The following is a 13,399-nucleotide window of genomic DNA, read 5'->3' as shown; positions in this document are numbered from 1 at the left end:
AGCTGGGACGCCCCTTCAGCCACTGACACAGAAGTGGCAGCAGCTGGAGAGGGGCTTGCAGGTGGGCGACCCAGTGCTGGCGGGATGCAGGGGAGCATGAGCTGCCCTGGTCCTCCTTTTCTTCTGCGGGGGAGGCAGCAGGGCGGATAACCGGCCCTGGCGCAGCTCAACCCCGGGAAAACAGAGAAGTCTGCTGCGACTCTGTTGTCCCTATGGAAAAAAATCAAGTGAAAAAAACAAAAATAAAATAAAAAATTAAAATCTTCACAAAGACAACTCTGCAGTGCAGAGAGTGTCTTGCCTCCTTGACACTAAGCAAAAAACTGGAAGTCTCTCTCTCCAGGCTGAGGGTATAGCTGCTGGAGGAGGGGCTTAACAGTCTTTTACTTAGTGTCACGCCTCCTATGGAGATAAGCTATACCCAAGAGTTCCTGTGTCCCCCAAGGAATTGGGCGAGAAATGTATTTTAATATTTAGGAAACAAGCACCAGTCTACCATTTGCAGTCAGGTGAAAAAAGGACAACTCAAGCAAATAATTTTTTATTTTATTTTTTTAAAAGGACATATCAATATTTGATCATTTAAACATCGTATACAGAGAATGTATCACTTAATCTGACCAGTATGTGGTGATATTTTTTTGCATTTACCCACATTTAGATAATAACTAGGGGTACAGATATTTTGGTATAATTTTTTTTTATACTTCCTCCTTCAGGATCTGTTTTGAAAATAGTACACCATGTAATATAAAGAGTAGTTCACGTCAGTGTTTTGTATCAATGATTGTTAGCGAAAACTAGGAGTCGAGGATACACTGAGATCGGGTATATTTGAAAGATTTGCACCTGTTCGGTGTTTAACCACACCTGGTTTTGGCTCCCAATCATTGACAGAAATTTGTGTTGAGCGAATCGAGCTTCGGATCACAGAATTTGTTTCTGCTGAAGTCATGCGAGACTTCAGCGAATGAATTCGATAATACCTTCTGAGTCTTTAAAAAACATTTTGAGATAGTAAATCTGAAGTCTGGTTTAGTATCGAGGTACCAGCCGGTATCGAACCCAGACTTTGGATTCTGAATTATAAATGTTTTTGAAGATGCAGAATTCATAGACAGAAGTCTTGCGTGACCGGTTGAAACTAATTTTGCCTCCAAGGAGACAATACATTTTAATGCTGTATGGAGACAGGTCTCTGGACAGCATTAAAACAAAGTGTTTGAATGAATCGACTTCGGATTTATGTTCGAAGCTCGATTCACTCAAGTCTAATTAAAAATCACCGATCAAAACACTGAAATATGAAGTAGACCTAAATTATACATTTTATACAGTTTGTCATTATAACTGTAATACCAATGTTTTCTCGACACATTCTTGTATAGTTGTATACAAAAATGTTGTTGCTTTGTGGGAGGGGGTTTAGTTTTCATGGCACCATTCTAGGGTACATAGAACTTCATTAAAACAATGCTTTGATTACTTCCATAATACACTGCAATATATCATGTCTGGCACAGACATGACAGGCCTGGGATCCTGTAGCAGTCACTTTTGGCCATGGCATCTTAAGGGTTAAACACATGGGAAAAAAGATGTCCCCTGTATACATGATACCCACTGCTGAAAGCACCATTTCACAGAATTATTAATTAACTTAAAGGAGTTGCCTCGTCTCAGACAATGATGTCACCAATGTATGAGAACTTTTTTTTATTCTAAGCATTAAAATGAGAAAATGTCAACATATGTATAAAATGTGTAGTTTGTAAAGTGGCTGAACTAACCCTACAATGACCCTAAAGGAATTTTCATTTAAAATAATGGCTTGATACAGCTTCCATGGCCTGTAAAAGCCATATCCTGATTCAACAGCATAAGCCTACCTAGCAAGTAGCCCTGCTACGTGACAAGTGGTTTGGATCGTGTTACATACCACAACCGGCTTACAGTTTCCCATCTAAACCCTGTGTGATGGATTGTGATACGTTATAGTACAGTTACGTGCCTCGCAAAACGTTTAAACATACTTAATTCATTAAAATAATTATATTAAGAAAAGTTATGTTTTAAAGGGGACCTTTCATGAGCTTTACCAATTAAAGACTTATTTTATTGCAACTGTTGCCCTATGTACTGCGTTTAAAAAAAAATTTGAACTGGACCTCCTGTTCACAAGTTATATCCCCTCTTTCTTTTGCTACTTTATATGGTACACTCGGGTGACCATTGGGGCAGAAATTCTCTGGGGATGGAGTCTGTATATTCAGTGTAACGCTGTCCAACAATTGCACACCGTGGCAGAACAGTCAATAGGGGGATTCTTCTACTTTGATGTAGTGCAGCATTTTCTGGCCAGCTTCCTCCAGACCCTGTCTGCGCTATGTTGCTACCTTCTTCTTGAAGATGTTTCAGTCTGAAATCTTTGGCCTGGAATGAACTCTATTACGTGGTCTCGAGATATGATTATATCCTAAAATATCATGCAGAGCCAGGCTAGTCTGATGGTCAGAGTTTTCTGACCGAAGCCTCATTGGGGAAAGAGAAAATATCGCAAATAAGCCAACGAAGATGCACACCAGAAGCTGCAGAACTACATCAAGCTAGGTAGACCTATCCCCTTAGAGAGACTTTGACACTGTCCGCAATGATTAGTCAGACTGAATATGCAGGCTCCACACTGGAAAAACAGTCTGTCAGAAACTAGTAGATTGTTTTCTGCCAAAGCAGCCAATACCAGAAGGAAATATTTGGATTATTTATTAATAATTATATAAGTAATATGCATCACCTTTACATAAAATTTATATTTACATTTTTTTTTTAGATATATTTACATGATTGTAGGTCAACAAGCATGTACAGTGATCCCTTTAGGCAAAATAATTGGTTTCGGAACAACCATTGTATGTTGAAACCACTGTAACCTCAGTCCAAACTCTATGGTAATTGGTTCCAGAGTTGGCAAACAGCATAGCCTGCTGTGCTACGTTGTTTGGGTAGCTCCGATACACTATAGGTCCCTACGGAAGCAGCACAGTACAGGCCCGCAGTGGTGTTTATGGGCTGCATGGGGGCAAGGGTTTGGAGTCTTCTCACCGTAGTAACAGCGAGATGAGAACACCTTTAAAAGAGGCCGCTACCATACCCATAGATCTAGTTAGGGAACTCTTAACCTTGAATTTCATAATCTGAATCAATTAGAAGGTTACGGCATTTGGGGTTAGCTTTATAAATATGAAGAGTACTAGTAATTTATTTAGAAAAGTTCAGCTAATCTCAATAAGTGAACCTCTAAAAGCTTCAACTAGAAAAAAAGAAGAAAAAAAAAAAACGCTACATCATGAGACTGAAATATACTGGTTTGTTACAAATCAGAACACCAAACATATTTATAAGACTGATTCTTACTAAATATATACCATATATTATACATGCTGGTTTGAGACAGTAGAAGTCCAGTGCATACAATAAACTTATTCTAGGGATATGATGATGAAGACAGAAAGGAATTAAGAAATATTTATTCAAAGGTCTGCACTCCAAATGATAAAATTTGGGTGTATCAGTGCAAAAAAAGCTTCCTAGTTGATGAAAACTGTGCCTTCTGTTGAAAATTTAAAGAATGTCCAGCTTCTGCAAAAACTTCACAAACTGATTCAAATTTTAATGGGCCAGCACAGTCCGAGTTCCAGTATGACCAACACAACACCAATACGGTTCTGTTGGCCACTGTTGTCTTGAGATCCAGGTAGGCGAATGTATATTGCTCAATGTTTACTGAGCTGAGTATAGTGCCTTCATAAGAATACATTTCATTTCATGGCACCCATAAAAGATGCAAAGTCCAGATCCAAAAAAGAATTTAAACTTTCTCCCTGCTGCATATCAAAAATCCCATTCATTAGAGCACTCTCAAGCCTTTCTGAATTCTCACTACCACCTGCCTCCTCGCTGGGTCCAACAGTCATGAGCCTAGCAATAGATTCAGGATAAGCCATGAGGGTATTCTGGCTGCTCCCAGGCTCATGAAGACCTTGTGAAAGAGTACTTGAAGACTGAGATTCGCTCAGAAGTTGTCCAAAATCACTATTGTCAATAGAACTAAGACTTGCACAATGGCTGTCAGGGTCATTCTGCAGCATGTTTACTAGGTCAAGATTTCCATCATCTGTAAAGGAAGGGTAGCCCAACATAGAGTCCAGACGTTCATCGACTGATGCTGAAGGCTGTGGTGCAGAAGGTAGAGGTGAGAATCCCAGGCTGCTGAAATCATTAGCATTTACAGTGAAGAGGGGGGTCATTGGATTTGATGTATCCATTTTTACCATTGGCATTGGGTACTGAGAGCCTGAGGGAGTCATCTGCATTGACATCGGAGTGTTTCTTTGAACAGTTGTTGCTAAAGGTTCTAAGAAAAAGATTATAATTATTGCCATGACGCACCATGAAAAGTAACCAATTTCCCCCCAAGCATACTCCCACCCTATAATGCCCATGGAAGATGCTTCCAGTTTACCAGGCCTGAGAAAAGGCAGAGTTAGGACATATACAGTCACTTCTAGTGTAGTTAAAGGACTGTGACAGAATATTAACTTATCCCCTAACCACAGGATGAGTATAGTATCTGAACAGTGGAAGTCCCAAAGGCCAGACCCTACCAATCAGATGCTTATCCCCTTATCCACACAGGATAGGGGATATATTGATACCTTGGCACAACCATGTTAAAGAGGACCTGTCACCAAACCAAACATTTTTGCTGCTTATATAATCCAACTAGTCTTGCATCCCTAAGAACGCCGCTGTGCCTTCTGTTGGCACAGTGTCTCACTGGGACCAGAGTCTCCTCTCACCGGTGAAGTCTCACTTTGGTCAGTGAAACACTGTCCTGACAGGAGATATTCTGCGGCATGGTCTCACAAGAATTAGCAAGTGTTATGAGATCACACTACAGCTGGTGGGAGTGTGTGAAGAAGATTACAGCAGAGAGAAACCTTCCCTTGCAAAGAAGCAAAGTGGCTAGCCACACTAAGGAGCCACATGGTTAGTTAGATTATACAAGCAGAATGCAGTGGTATTTGTCCAGCCAATTACAGTTACATTGTTAATACGGTTAAAAAAAAAACATAAGTCCATCAAGTTCAACCAAGGGATAGGCGAGGACACAAATTCCAGAAGGAAATTACTCAGATTTACTTTTAACCCATTAAGGACCAGGCCATTTTTCACCTTAAGGACCAGGCCATTTTTCACCTTAAGGACCAGGCCATTTTTCACCTTAAGGACCAGGCCATTTTTCACCTTAAGGACCAGGCCATTTTTCACCTTAAGGACCAGGCCATTTTTCACCTTAAGGACCAGGCCATTTTTCACCTTAAGGACCAGGCCATTTTTCACCTTAAGGACCAGGCCATTTTTCACCTTAAGGACCAGGCCATTTTTCACCTTAAGGACCAGGCCATTTTTCACCTTAAGGACCAGGCCATTTTTCACCTTAAGGACCAGGCCATTTTTCACCTTAAGGACCAGGCCATTTTTTGCAGATCTGACAAGTGTCATTTTATGTGGCGATAACTTTAAAACCATTTTACTTATCCAGGCCATTCTGAGACTGTTTTCTCATCACATTGTACTTCATGACAGTGGTAAAATTGAGTCAAATATATTTTTTTTTATAAAAGATAAATTAAAAAAAATTAACCAAATTTTTATTTCTCTACTTTTATAATAGATAGTAATACCTCCAAAAATAGTTATTACTTTACATTCCCCATACGTCTACTTCATGTTTGGATCATTTTGTGAATGCCATTTTTTTTCTTCCCTTTTTTTACTTTATAAATTTTATTACTTTATTAATTACACAACTTTTTTTTCTTTACTTTATTTCTGATCACTTAAGGGGGTCTGATCCCCTCTGCAGTGCATTACAATACATCTGTACTGTAATGCATTGCCTGTAAGCGTACGACACTGAGGCCGAATGCACACTGCCGTGAGCGGTCCGTGGAACCATGGCTGGATTTCTGCTGAGAGCAGGAGCGCACGGCGTCATTGGCTGCTATAACGCTGTGCGCTCCCTGCTGCGAAACAGTAATACACTGGTATACCAGTGTATTACTGTATTGCGGCGGCAGCAGGGAGCGCACGGCATCATAGCAACCAATGACGCTGTGCACTCCTGCTCTCAGCAGGAATCCAGCCCATGAAACACTGCCGTGTGCATTCGTCCCGAGTCATACACTAACAGGTTGCCTGAGGCTGGATCTCCTCGGCTCCTGTAGGAGGGAGGTCCCAATGCCGTGCAAGGCATTGGGCAGCCTCTGCACGGCATCGGGCTGCCTTCTGAGACATCAAGTCCCCGTCACAACAGCACAAACCCCTTCTATGCCACGGTGAGCGGCATAGAAGGGGTTAATCCGCAGTGATCGCCGATCTGGGGGGGGGTCACAGGGTGCCTGCTGATTGATTTCAGCAGGCACCCAGTTCCGATCACCGCCCGCCGGCGTACTGTGTCCTTAAGTATCGGGACATCAGGGCATACCTGTACGCCTTATGTCCCCAAGAGGTTAAGAATTCATCTAAACCCTTTTTAAAACTGTCCACTGTTCCTGGTGTGACCACGTCCTGAGGAAGTGTAATCCACAGATTCACAGTTCTTACAGTAAAGAAGCTTTGACGCTTCTGGAGACTCAGAACTCAGCATATTTGTAGGGCCAGTTCCCATTATAGTTAATAGGGCCGGCGGGCATTCAGGCAGCATTCAGCAATGTCAGAACCAGAGAGCACCAGCAGGTTATTCCTAGCTGGAACACCCTGCCAAATCTCTGAACGCTAGTGTGAGACTAGCTTTAAAAGTGGACAAATACAAAATTGGCAAATCAACTGAAATTTACCACTAACAAAGTACTATGTGTCACGGAAAAACAATTACTGAACCGCTTAGATAAGTAAAAGCATTCCAAAGTTAAATGACAAAGTGACAAGTGTCAGATTTGAAAAATGGGTCTATGTCCAGAAGGCCAAAATAGGTTTCGTCTTTAAGGGGTTAAATACCTACAATAAATCTACTAGAAAACTACATGGATCAAAATCACACACCTGTCTTTGCAAAGTTGCGTGCAGGAACAGCAATTTTTCGTTGGTTCTTCACTTCACCCCCTAAAAAGTAGAAATCAGAGCTTGTTTATAAGTCTGCTTCATACATTTCATACTAAAATCTTTTCACTTTGATAAATCACACTTGGGTTATCCATCAAATATAAAAAAGTGAAAACATACATAATATAGTAGATGACAACCTCATTCTAACAAAGCTAGAACCAGCCCTGCACCTCACATGGATCCAGAGATCTCCTCATTCATTGCTTTGCTAAATTTATTTCGAGCTGTCAGTTTAGATTACAACCCCGAGAAGGGACACGTCCCCTGTATTCTGCAGCTGGAGGAAGTTGAAGGATGGAACTGAGCATATGCTTCCATCTCAGTGAGCAGGGAAGAGAAAAAAAAAAGCAGACAGCAGGTGGGGCTATACAGATTTATTCAATCAAATCTATTTTCAGACTAGCGGCAAGGACCTCCGGCAGGCTGTTCCGTCGGGTGAACAGCCTGTCGAATCCATCCTGCCGCTAGTGACCGTGTTCCCCCAGACTACCGCTCCGTCCCCATTGACTATAATGGGGGCGGGGCGGAGTTCTAGCAGAGGCACAGCAGAGCACGGCGAGAGGCCAGAATAAAAACTACGACCAGTCCGACATTTATTCACTAGCGGCAGGACGGATCCGACAGGCTGTTCACCCGAAAGTCAAAAAGTAGCTGAACTCTGGGGTTATAATACATTTTTTTAATTACATGCAATTACAAAAGTATTCAGATCCAGATGCTGGTTTGAAAACTGGAATATTTTTCATGCGACTATCCCTTTAATGTATCTTAATTTTTCCCTCTAAAATTTACACTGGAACAAGTTGTTCCATATAGTAATACCTGACAATAAGTAATGTAGGTCAGTAAATTAAATTTTCATTTGCTTTTTTATTATAAATTTATGGGGGAGGTCTATTAAGCTTCCAAGCCAGTTTTCAGGTGCAAAAATAAAATAAAATAAAAATAAAACCCTTTGGCGCAAGGTCTGGTTTGTGCCAAAATTTGCATCTTTCCCCCCCATTTCCAACACATCACCATTGATAGCTGTCACTGATAACACCTTACCCCACAAACCATGAAATAAAAAATAGCAGATATTTAGGCTACTTGTTTTCCGGTATTGAGATCAGTCATAGGGTCTCAATACCTGAAAAAAATGCCTCCATTTTGTCCCCATTCTCAATGGGGACAAAACGTAACTGAACAGAACTCAATGCTCCAAAATGCATTCCGTTCTCATATCGGAGAGTAAACTGCAGCATGCTGAGGTTTGCTTTTCCGTCCTGGGATGAGGAGCAAGACGGATCCGTCATGATCCACAATGCAAGTCAATGGGGACGGATCTGTTTTCTCTGACACAATAGAAAACTGATCCGTTCCCCATTGACTTTCAATGGAGTTCATGACTGATCCGTCTTGCCTATGTTAAAGATAATACAACCGGATCCGTTCAGACGGTTGCATTATCAGTAATGGAAGCATTTTAGCGGAACCCTGCCGGATCCAGCAAAAACACTAATGTGAAAGTAGCCTTAGATTTACAAGTTACACATTCAAAACTATACTTCAATCTGCTTAGCTTCTCCTGCTCTATAACCTACTGCATTGCATTTCATAATGACAGGTTCTCTCTAAAGATATTGCAATATTTTCCTTTTTTTTCTCCTTGCATTGCAAGAGCCATAACGTTTATTTTCCCATCAATATAACTGTATGTTGGCTTGTTTTTTGTGGGAGTGTTGTATTTTTCCATGGCACCATTTTGGGGCACATTACTTACAGCTTTTTTTTGGCATTGACCATGTGGGTTAAACAACATGATATACATTATAGGTCAGGTCATTAAAAGTGTTTTCTGGGACTAGAATTTTAATGTTCTACCCTCAGGATACATCAATACACGGTCGGTGGGAGTCCGACTCCCCGCAGATGAGCTGTTTTAAGAGGCTGCAGCACTTCAGTGAGCTGCGGCCTCTTCCTAGGCCAGTGACAGCATGTTCACCATTCATATGGTCTAGGCACAGCTCATTGAAGTTAATGGGCCTGGGCTGCAATACCAAACACATCTGCTATACAATGAATGGAGCTGAACTTGGCATGTTATGAGGAGGCCACAGCCTCTTTCAAGCAGCTGATCAGTAGGGGTGCCACTCTAATATTTATGACCTATCCTGTGGAATAACTTATTTTCAGAAAACTCTTAAAGGGTCCATTCACACGTCCGCAAGTGTTTTGCCGTCCACAAATTGCAGATCCACAAACATGGACACCAGCCATGTGCATTTTGGGGAACGCACATGGCCGACCACCATGATGGACAAGAATAGGCAGTTCTGTGACTGCAAACAAAAATGCTTTATCTTTTTTACGGGGCCGCAGAAAAGAAGTGTGGATGCGGACAGCACAATGTGTGCTGCCCCCATCTTTTGCGGCCCTATTGAAGTGAATTGGTCCGCACTTTGCGGAACAGATGCAGACCCATTCATGCAGAAGTATGAATAAACCCTAAGGGTATGGCGATAACCTGTATGTGAGGAATACCACCCCTCGTGCCCTCTTGACGTCAACTACGTCGAGCTCACGAGACGCGGTATGGTCACAGGGTAATAAGACGTGACATTACGCCCTCCCAGAGGAGCATGTAAGGTCAGCTTGGTACAGTTTACAGACTCCTCCTGTCCACACGGGCACAGAGAGGCAACAAGCTGAGAGCCTTTTCACTGCCGCAGTGAAACAGCGCTCTCTCAGCCCGGGTATATTGCCACCCACTTCTCGTTTGATATAAGCCCGGTCCGCTAACAGGATTATATTAGGGTGAGAAACCAACCCACGGTAGCTTATAAATAGGGCGAAACACGCATGTGGTGATTCATGATCGAGATACAAGACAGCACAACATTAAATTATATATTTAAATCGCCTTAAGGGCACACTAGATAACACTATACACACATAGAATATATACAGTGGTCTGAGGTTACGAGTACAGGTAGTATGGTACAAACAGGATTACACAGAGTACAAGTCAGTTGCCGGGTAGATGAATGTTCCTTTGGGTTATGATGGTGTAATAGTAATTGTCCTTGGCTGCGGTCACGTGGAGGCAGTGATGTCAGCAGTTTCCAGGTCTCTCCAAAGACATGGCACAATGTGACCCCCTTTCAGAGAAAGACACGCCCGCTTGCTGGCACAAGCCTTTGAAACTGTAGCCAGTCCCTCCCCTATATCTCCCTTCCCTGGCATCTCACCACCAAACAGACCATGGGCATGTGCATCTTGGCCACCGGGACACAAATATGTATCCGATTTGCACCTGTGATGGCCGGACAATTCATAATTCCTTATAAATCGCCGGTTCCAATAGTCTGCTAGATTTGATTGAACTGGGGAATGGCTTAGACCCCCTGCAGGGAGGTTTTCCTGCAGGATCCATGCTGTCTGAATGGGGTGTAAAATTGTAAACAAAAGGTGGCCTGCAAGAAGTTCCCTGCCATATGGCTGGGGGTTTACAGCAGGACCCTCCTGTGGAGTTCACTACCTCTGCTATCTTTCAGCAAATGGTGGGCGTGGGGACATGGCCGACAGTAAATATTAATTCATATTCCTCACACTGTACTTTTTTCATTTTCATTTGTGCCAAACCATTTTTAGAGGAGGAGGATTTTTTTTATTTATTTTTTTATTTAATCTCCCTTTGCCGGAATTAAACTAGGAAACTGATCACTCAAGTATTGTGCTGCATTATTCCTGTCAATAATATACAGACAGGCAGCCTATTAGACTCTACTTCCGACAGGATTTAATAGGCATATTTACATGACAGCCCTAGGGGACAATGCTAGACCCCCCAGCTGCCATAGCATCAATTAGCACCACACAATTGTGTCGGGTGGGGACCAGTAGTAAGACAGAAGGAGCCCCTCCCTCTGTCTAGCCACCTAAATACTGCTGTCACCACTGAATGTGGAATCTAAAGGGATCAGCGGTTGCAGCAGGAGCACGGCTGCGAAATCCAAATTTGCTTTTGCCGCTGATCTTGTTCCTGGTTTCCTCTTCCTGCAGAACTAGAGATCCCAGCAGCGCAAAAGCACATTTTGGTGAAGTGGAAGATTGGTCACACTGGATTATTGTGAAAACAGTCTAGAGACTGTACTTTTGAGTTAACATGGTCACATCATTGAGCAGTAAGGCATTTTAATAACTATTTGTAAGAGACCTGCCGTACATAATCAGTTAATAAACCTACTGCACATATCGATGTAATTATTTATTTTCAGCCTTTTATTTCCGCAGTTAAATCATGTAACCCCTGATGAGACTTGCTGGATCCCACAGCATTTGCTGAGTGGAAAGAAGTCAGTTTCTAACTTCACGAGACTGAAAATGAGGCCCTCTCAGCAATGAATAGAGGAACTGACTTACTGTCTACACAGTAGATGCCGGGGGAGAGGCCATGCTCAGACCAGCACTGCCTTCTCTTCTGCTCACCATTGTAACAGCAGCGGAGAGCAGATGTAATTACACCTAGGCCGTCCTATTCACTTCTATGGGACGGCTCTGTCCAATTTAAGTGAATGGGATAGATTGTAATTACACCTGCGCACCATCGCAACCGCAGCACAGGCCGGTCTTCTCTTCAAACAGCCGATTGGCAAGTGTGCCAAGAGTTGCCCCCCTTCTAATCTGATATTGATGAACTATCCTACAGGCCATCAATATTTAAAAAGCAGACAACCCCTTTAATATAAAAGCACAGATTATGCCAAGGAACTGGTGCAAGGTAAATGATGGTATCAGTTTTCAAAAAGGGATGAATGTTTTTTCCCCAAGTAATGATAGACCAGTACAGCTTAATTGGTTATTCAAACATCATATAGTACCTGACAATTTCTTTCTAACAAAAGGTAGAACAAGTCTTGTACCTCACATTAATCCAGAGATTGTCCCATTCATTGCTACAAAAGCTAGACTTTATTCAGGCTGGCAGCTCAGGGGTAGCGCATTTTCTACTGTAGCTCTCGCTCGGTATCTGTCATAGCTTGCCGAGGCAGATCGTTCTGCCTTTGCCTCCTGTCTAGGAGAAGTTTCACAAATGCCCTACATAGACTTTCTGCTAGATAGCTCAAGAAGAGGGAGAGCCCGGAGCTTGTGCAGCAGCCCAGGAAGAGCGGGAGCAGAGGATGGAAGCTGTAATGGTTCGGACGGTAACATTCAAACAGCAGGGGTCTCAAACTGTTGACCCCTTGGGCCACGTAGTGGGAAAAAAAAAAAAAAAAAAAAGGTACACCCTGATGTTGGGGCTCCTGCCTGATGGTAGTCGGGATGCCCGTGATGTTAAGGGTTTGTATGGGTGCAAGGCAGGATGTACAGAATGCATTAGCCATTGTATGGTGCAGGAGTCAGCAACCAGGCCAGGTGTAGCAGAATAAAGATACACTACAACCAGCAATAGCAAGACACAGCTCCAACTGTACACAGTGCAATTATTTCCAAATAACTAACTTAAACAAGGTTAGGAGTTATGGCCCTCTCTCTTTTCTATCTGTCTCAAGTCTCTTCCTGCAGAAGCGATGGTGGGCAATCCTACTCTTGCAATGGTGGCTGTAAAATCCACTGGGGGATATAGGGTTATAGGAGACACAACTGGCAAAGCTGTCTTAACAGAATCCCTTACTGAAGTAAAGTCTTAACAGATTTCGGTATCAGGTTATCTTACAGACTCCAAGGCTCTGCCATGCAGACTCTAGCTTTTCTAGTCTTACTCCTCCTGTTTGCAGATCATGCCAGGATCTCTATAGCTTTTGTGGCCTAAGAAGATAGCCAATACTGACTAGAACCAAGGATGGAGCCAGTCTACACCTAACATCTTACAAGGGCTAAGCCAGGATTGTTCAACTTGGCTGTGCCATCCATAAATGGTTATACTGGGCGCAGTACATAGCATTACATAACATTACAAAGCAATTCATTTGCAAATAATCCCTGGCTCTAGGCTACTGCACTTGCACACAGTGAGAGGCTGAGCAAGAAAGGAGAGAGCTCAGAGCTGTATATGTAAGCAGAGCAGTATGGTCAGGTCCTCAATCTGTGAAAACTGCAGGTTCTTCTCACCGAGAAATCAGAGCACAAAATATTTTTTATTGGTTGTCAAAAATATCAATCAGCCTAAAAGAAGATACATTAAATAATGCTGTACTTAGGAAAAAGTGCATATCAACAGCAATACTATACATACAGTGAATGTAAC

At 42.5% G+C, this 13,399-nt stretch overlaps 1 protein-coding gene across 3 annotated transcripts in view; it reads right to left on the bottom strand.

The window, feature by feature from the left end:
* Positions 1-525: 525 nt before the first annotated feature.
* The window catches only part of RELA (RELA proto-oncogene, NF-kB subunit), a 71,005-nt gene continuing 58,131 nt past the window's right edge, over positions 526-13,399 (bottom strand). For all 3 annotated transcript variants that reach the window (XM_044269780.1, XM_044269781.1, XM_044269782.1), the window contains 2 exons: positions 7,108-7,167; positions 526-4,414 (listed from right to left, as the gene is read on the bottom strand). In XM_044269780.1, coding sequence (XP_044125715.1) covers positions 3,819-4,414; positions 7,108-7,167 — 656 coding nt within the window. In that variant the 3' untranslated portion in view covers positions 526-3,818. The remainder of the gene's footprint in view (positions 4,415-7,107; positions 7,168-13,399) is intronic.

The sequence above is a fragment of the Bufo gargarizans genome, chromosome 10, assembly GCF_014858855.1.
Source record: "Bufo gargarizans isolate SCDJY-AF-19 chromosome 10, ASM1485885v1, whole genome shotgun sequence".
Taxonomy (NCBI): Eukaryota; Metazoa; Chordata; class Amphibia; order Anura; family Bufonidae; genus Bufo; species Bufo gargarizans.
Note: the sequence above shows the minus strand (reverse complement) of the source record. Positions and strands in the feature narration are given on the sequence as shown.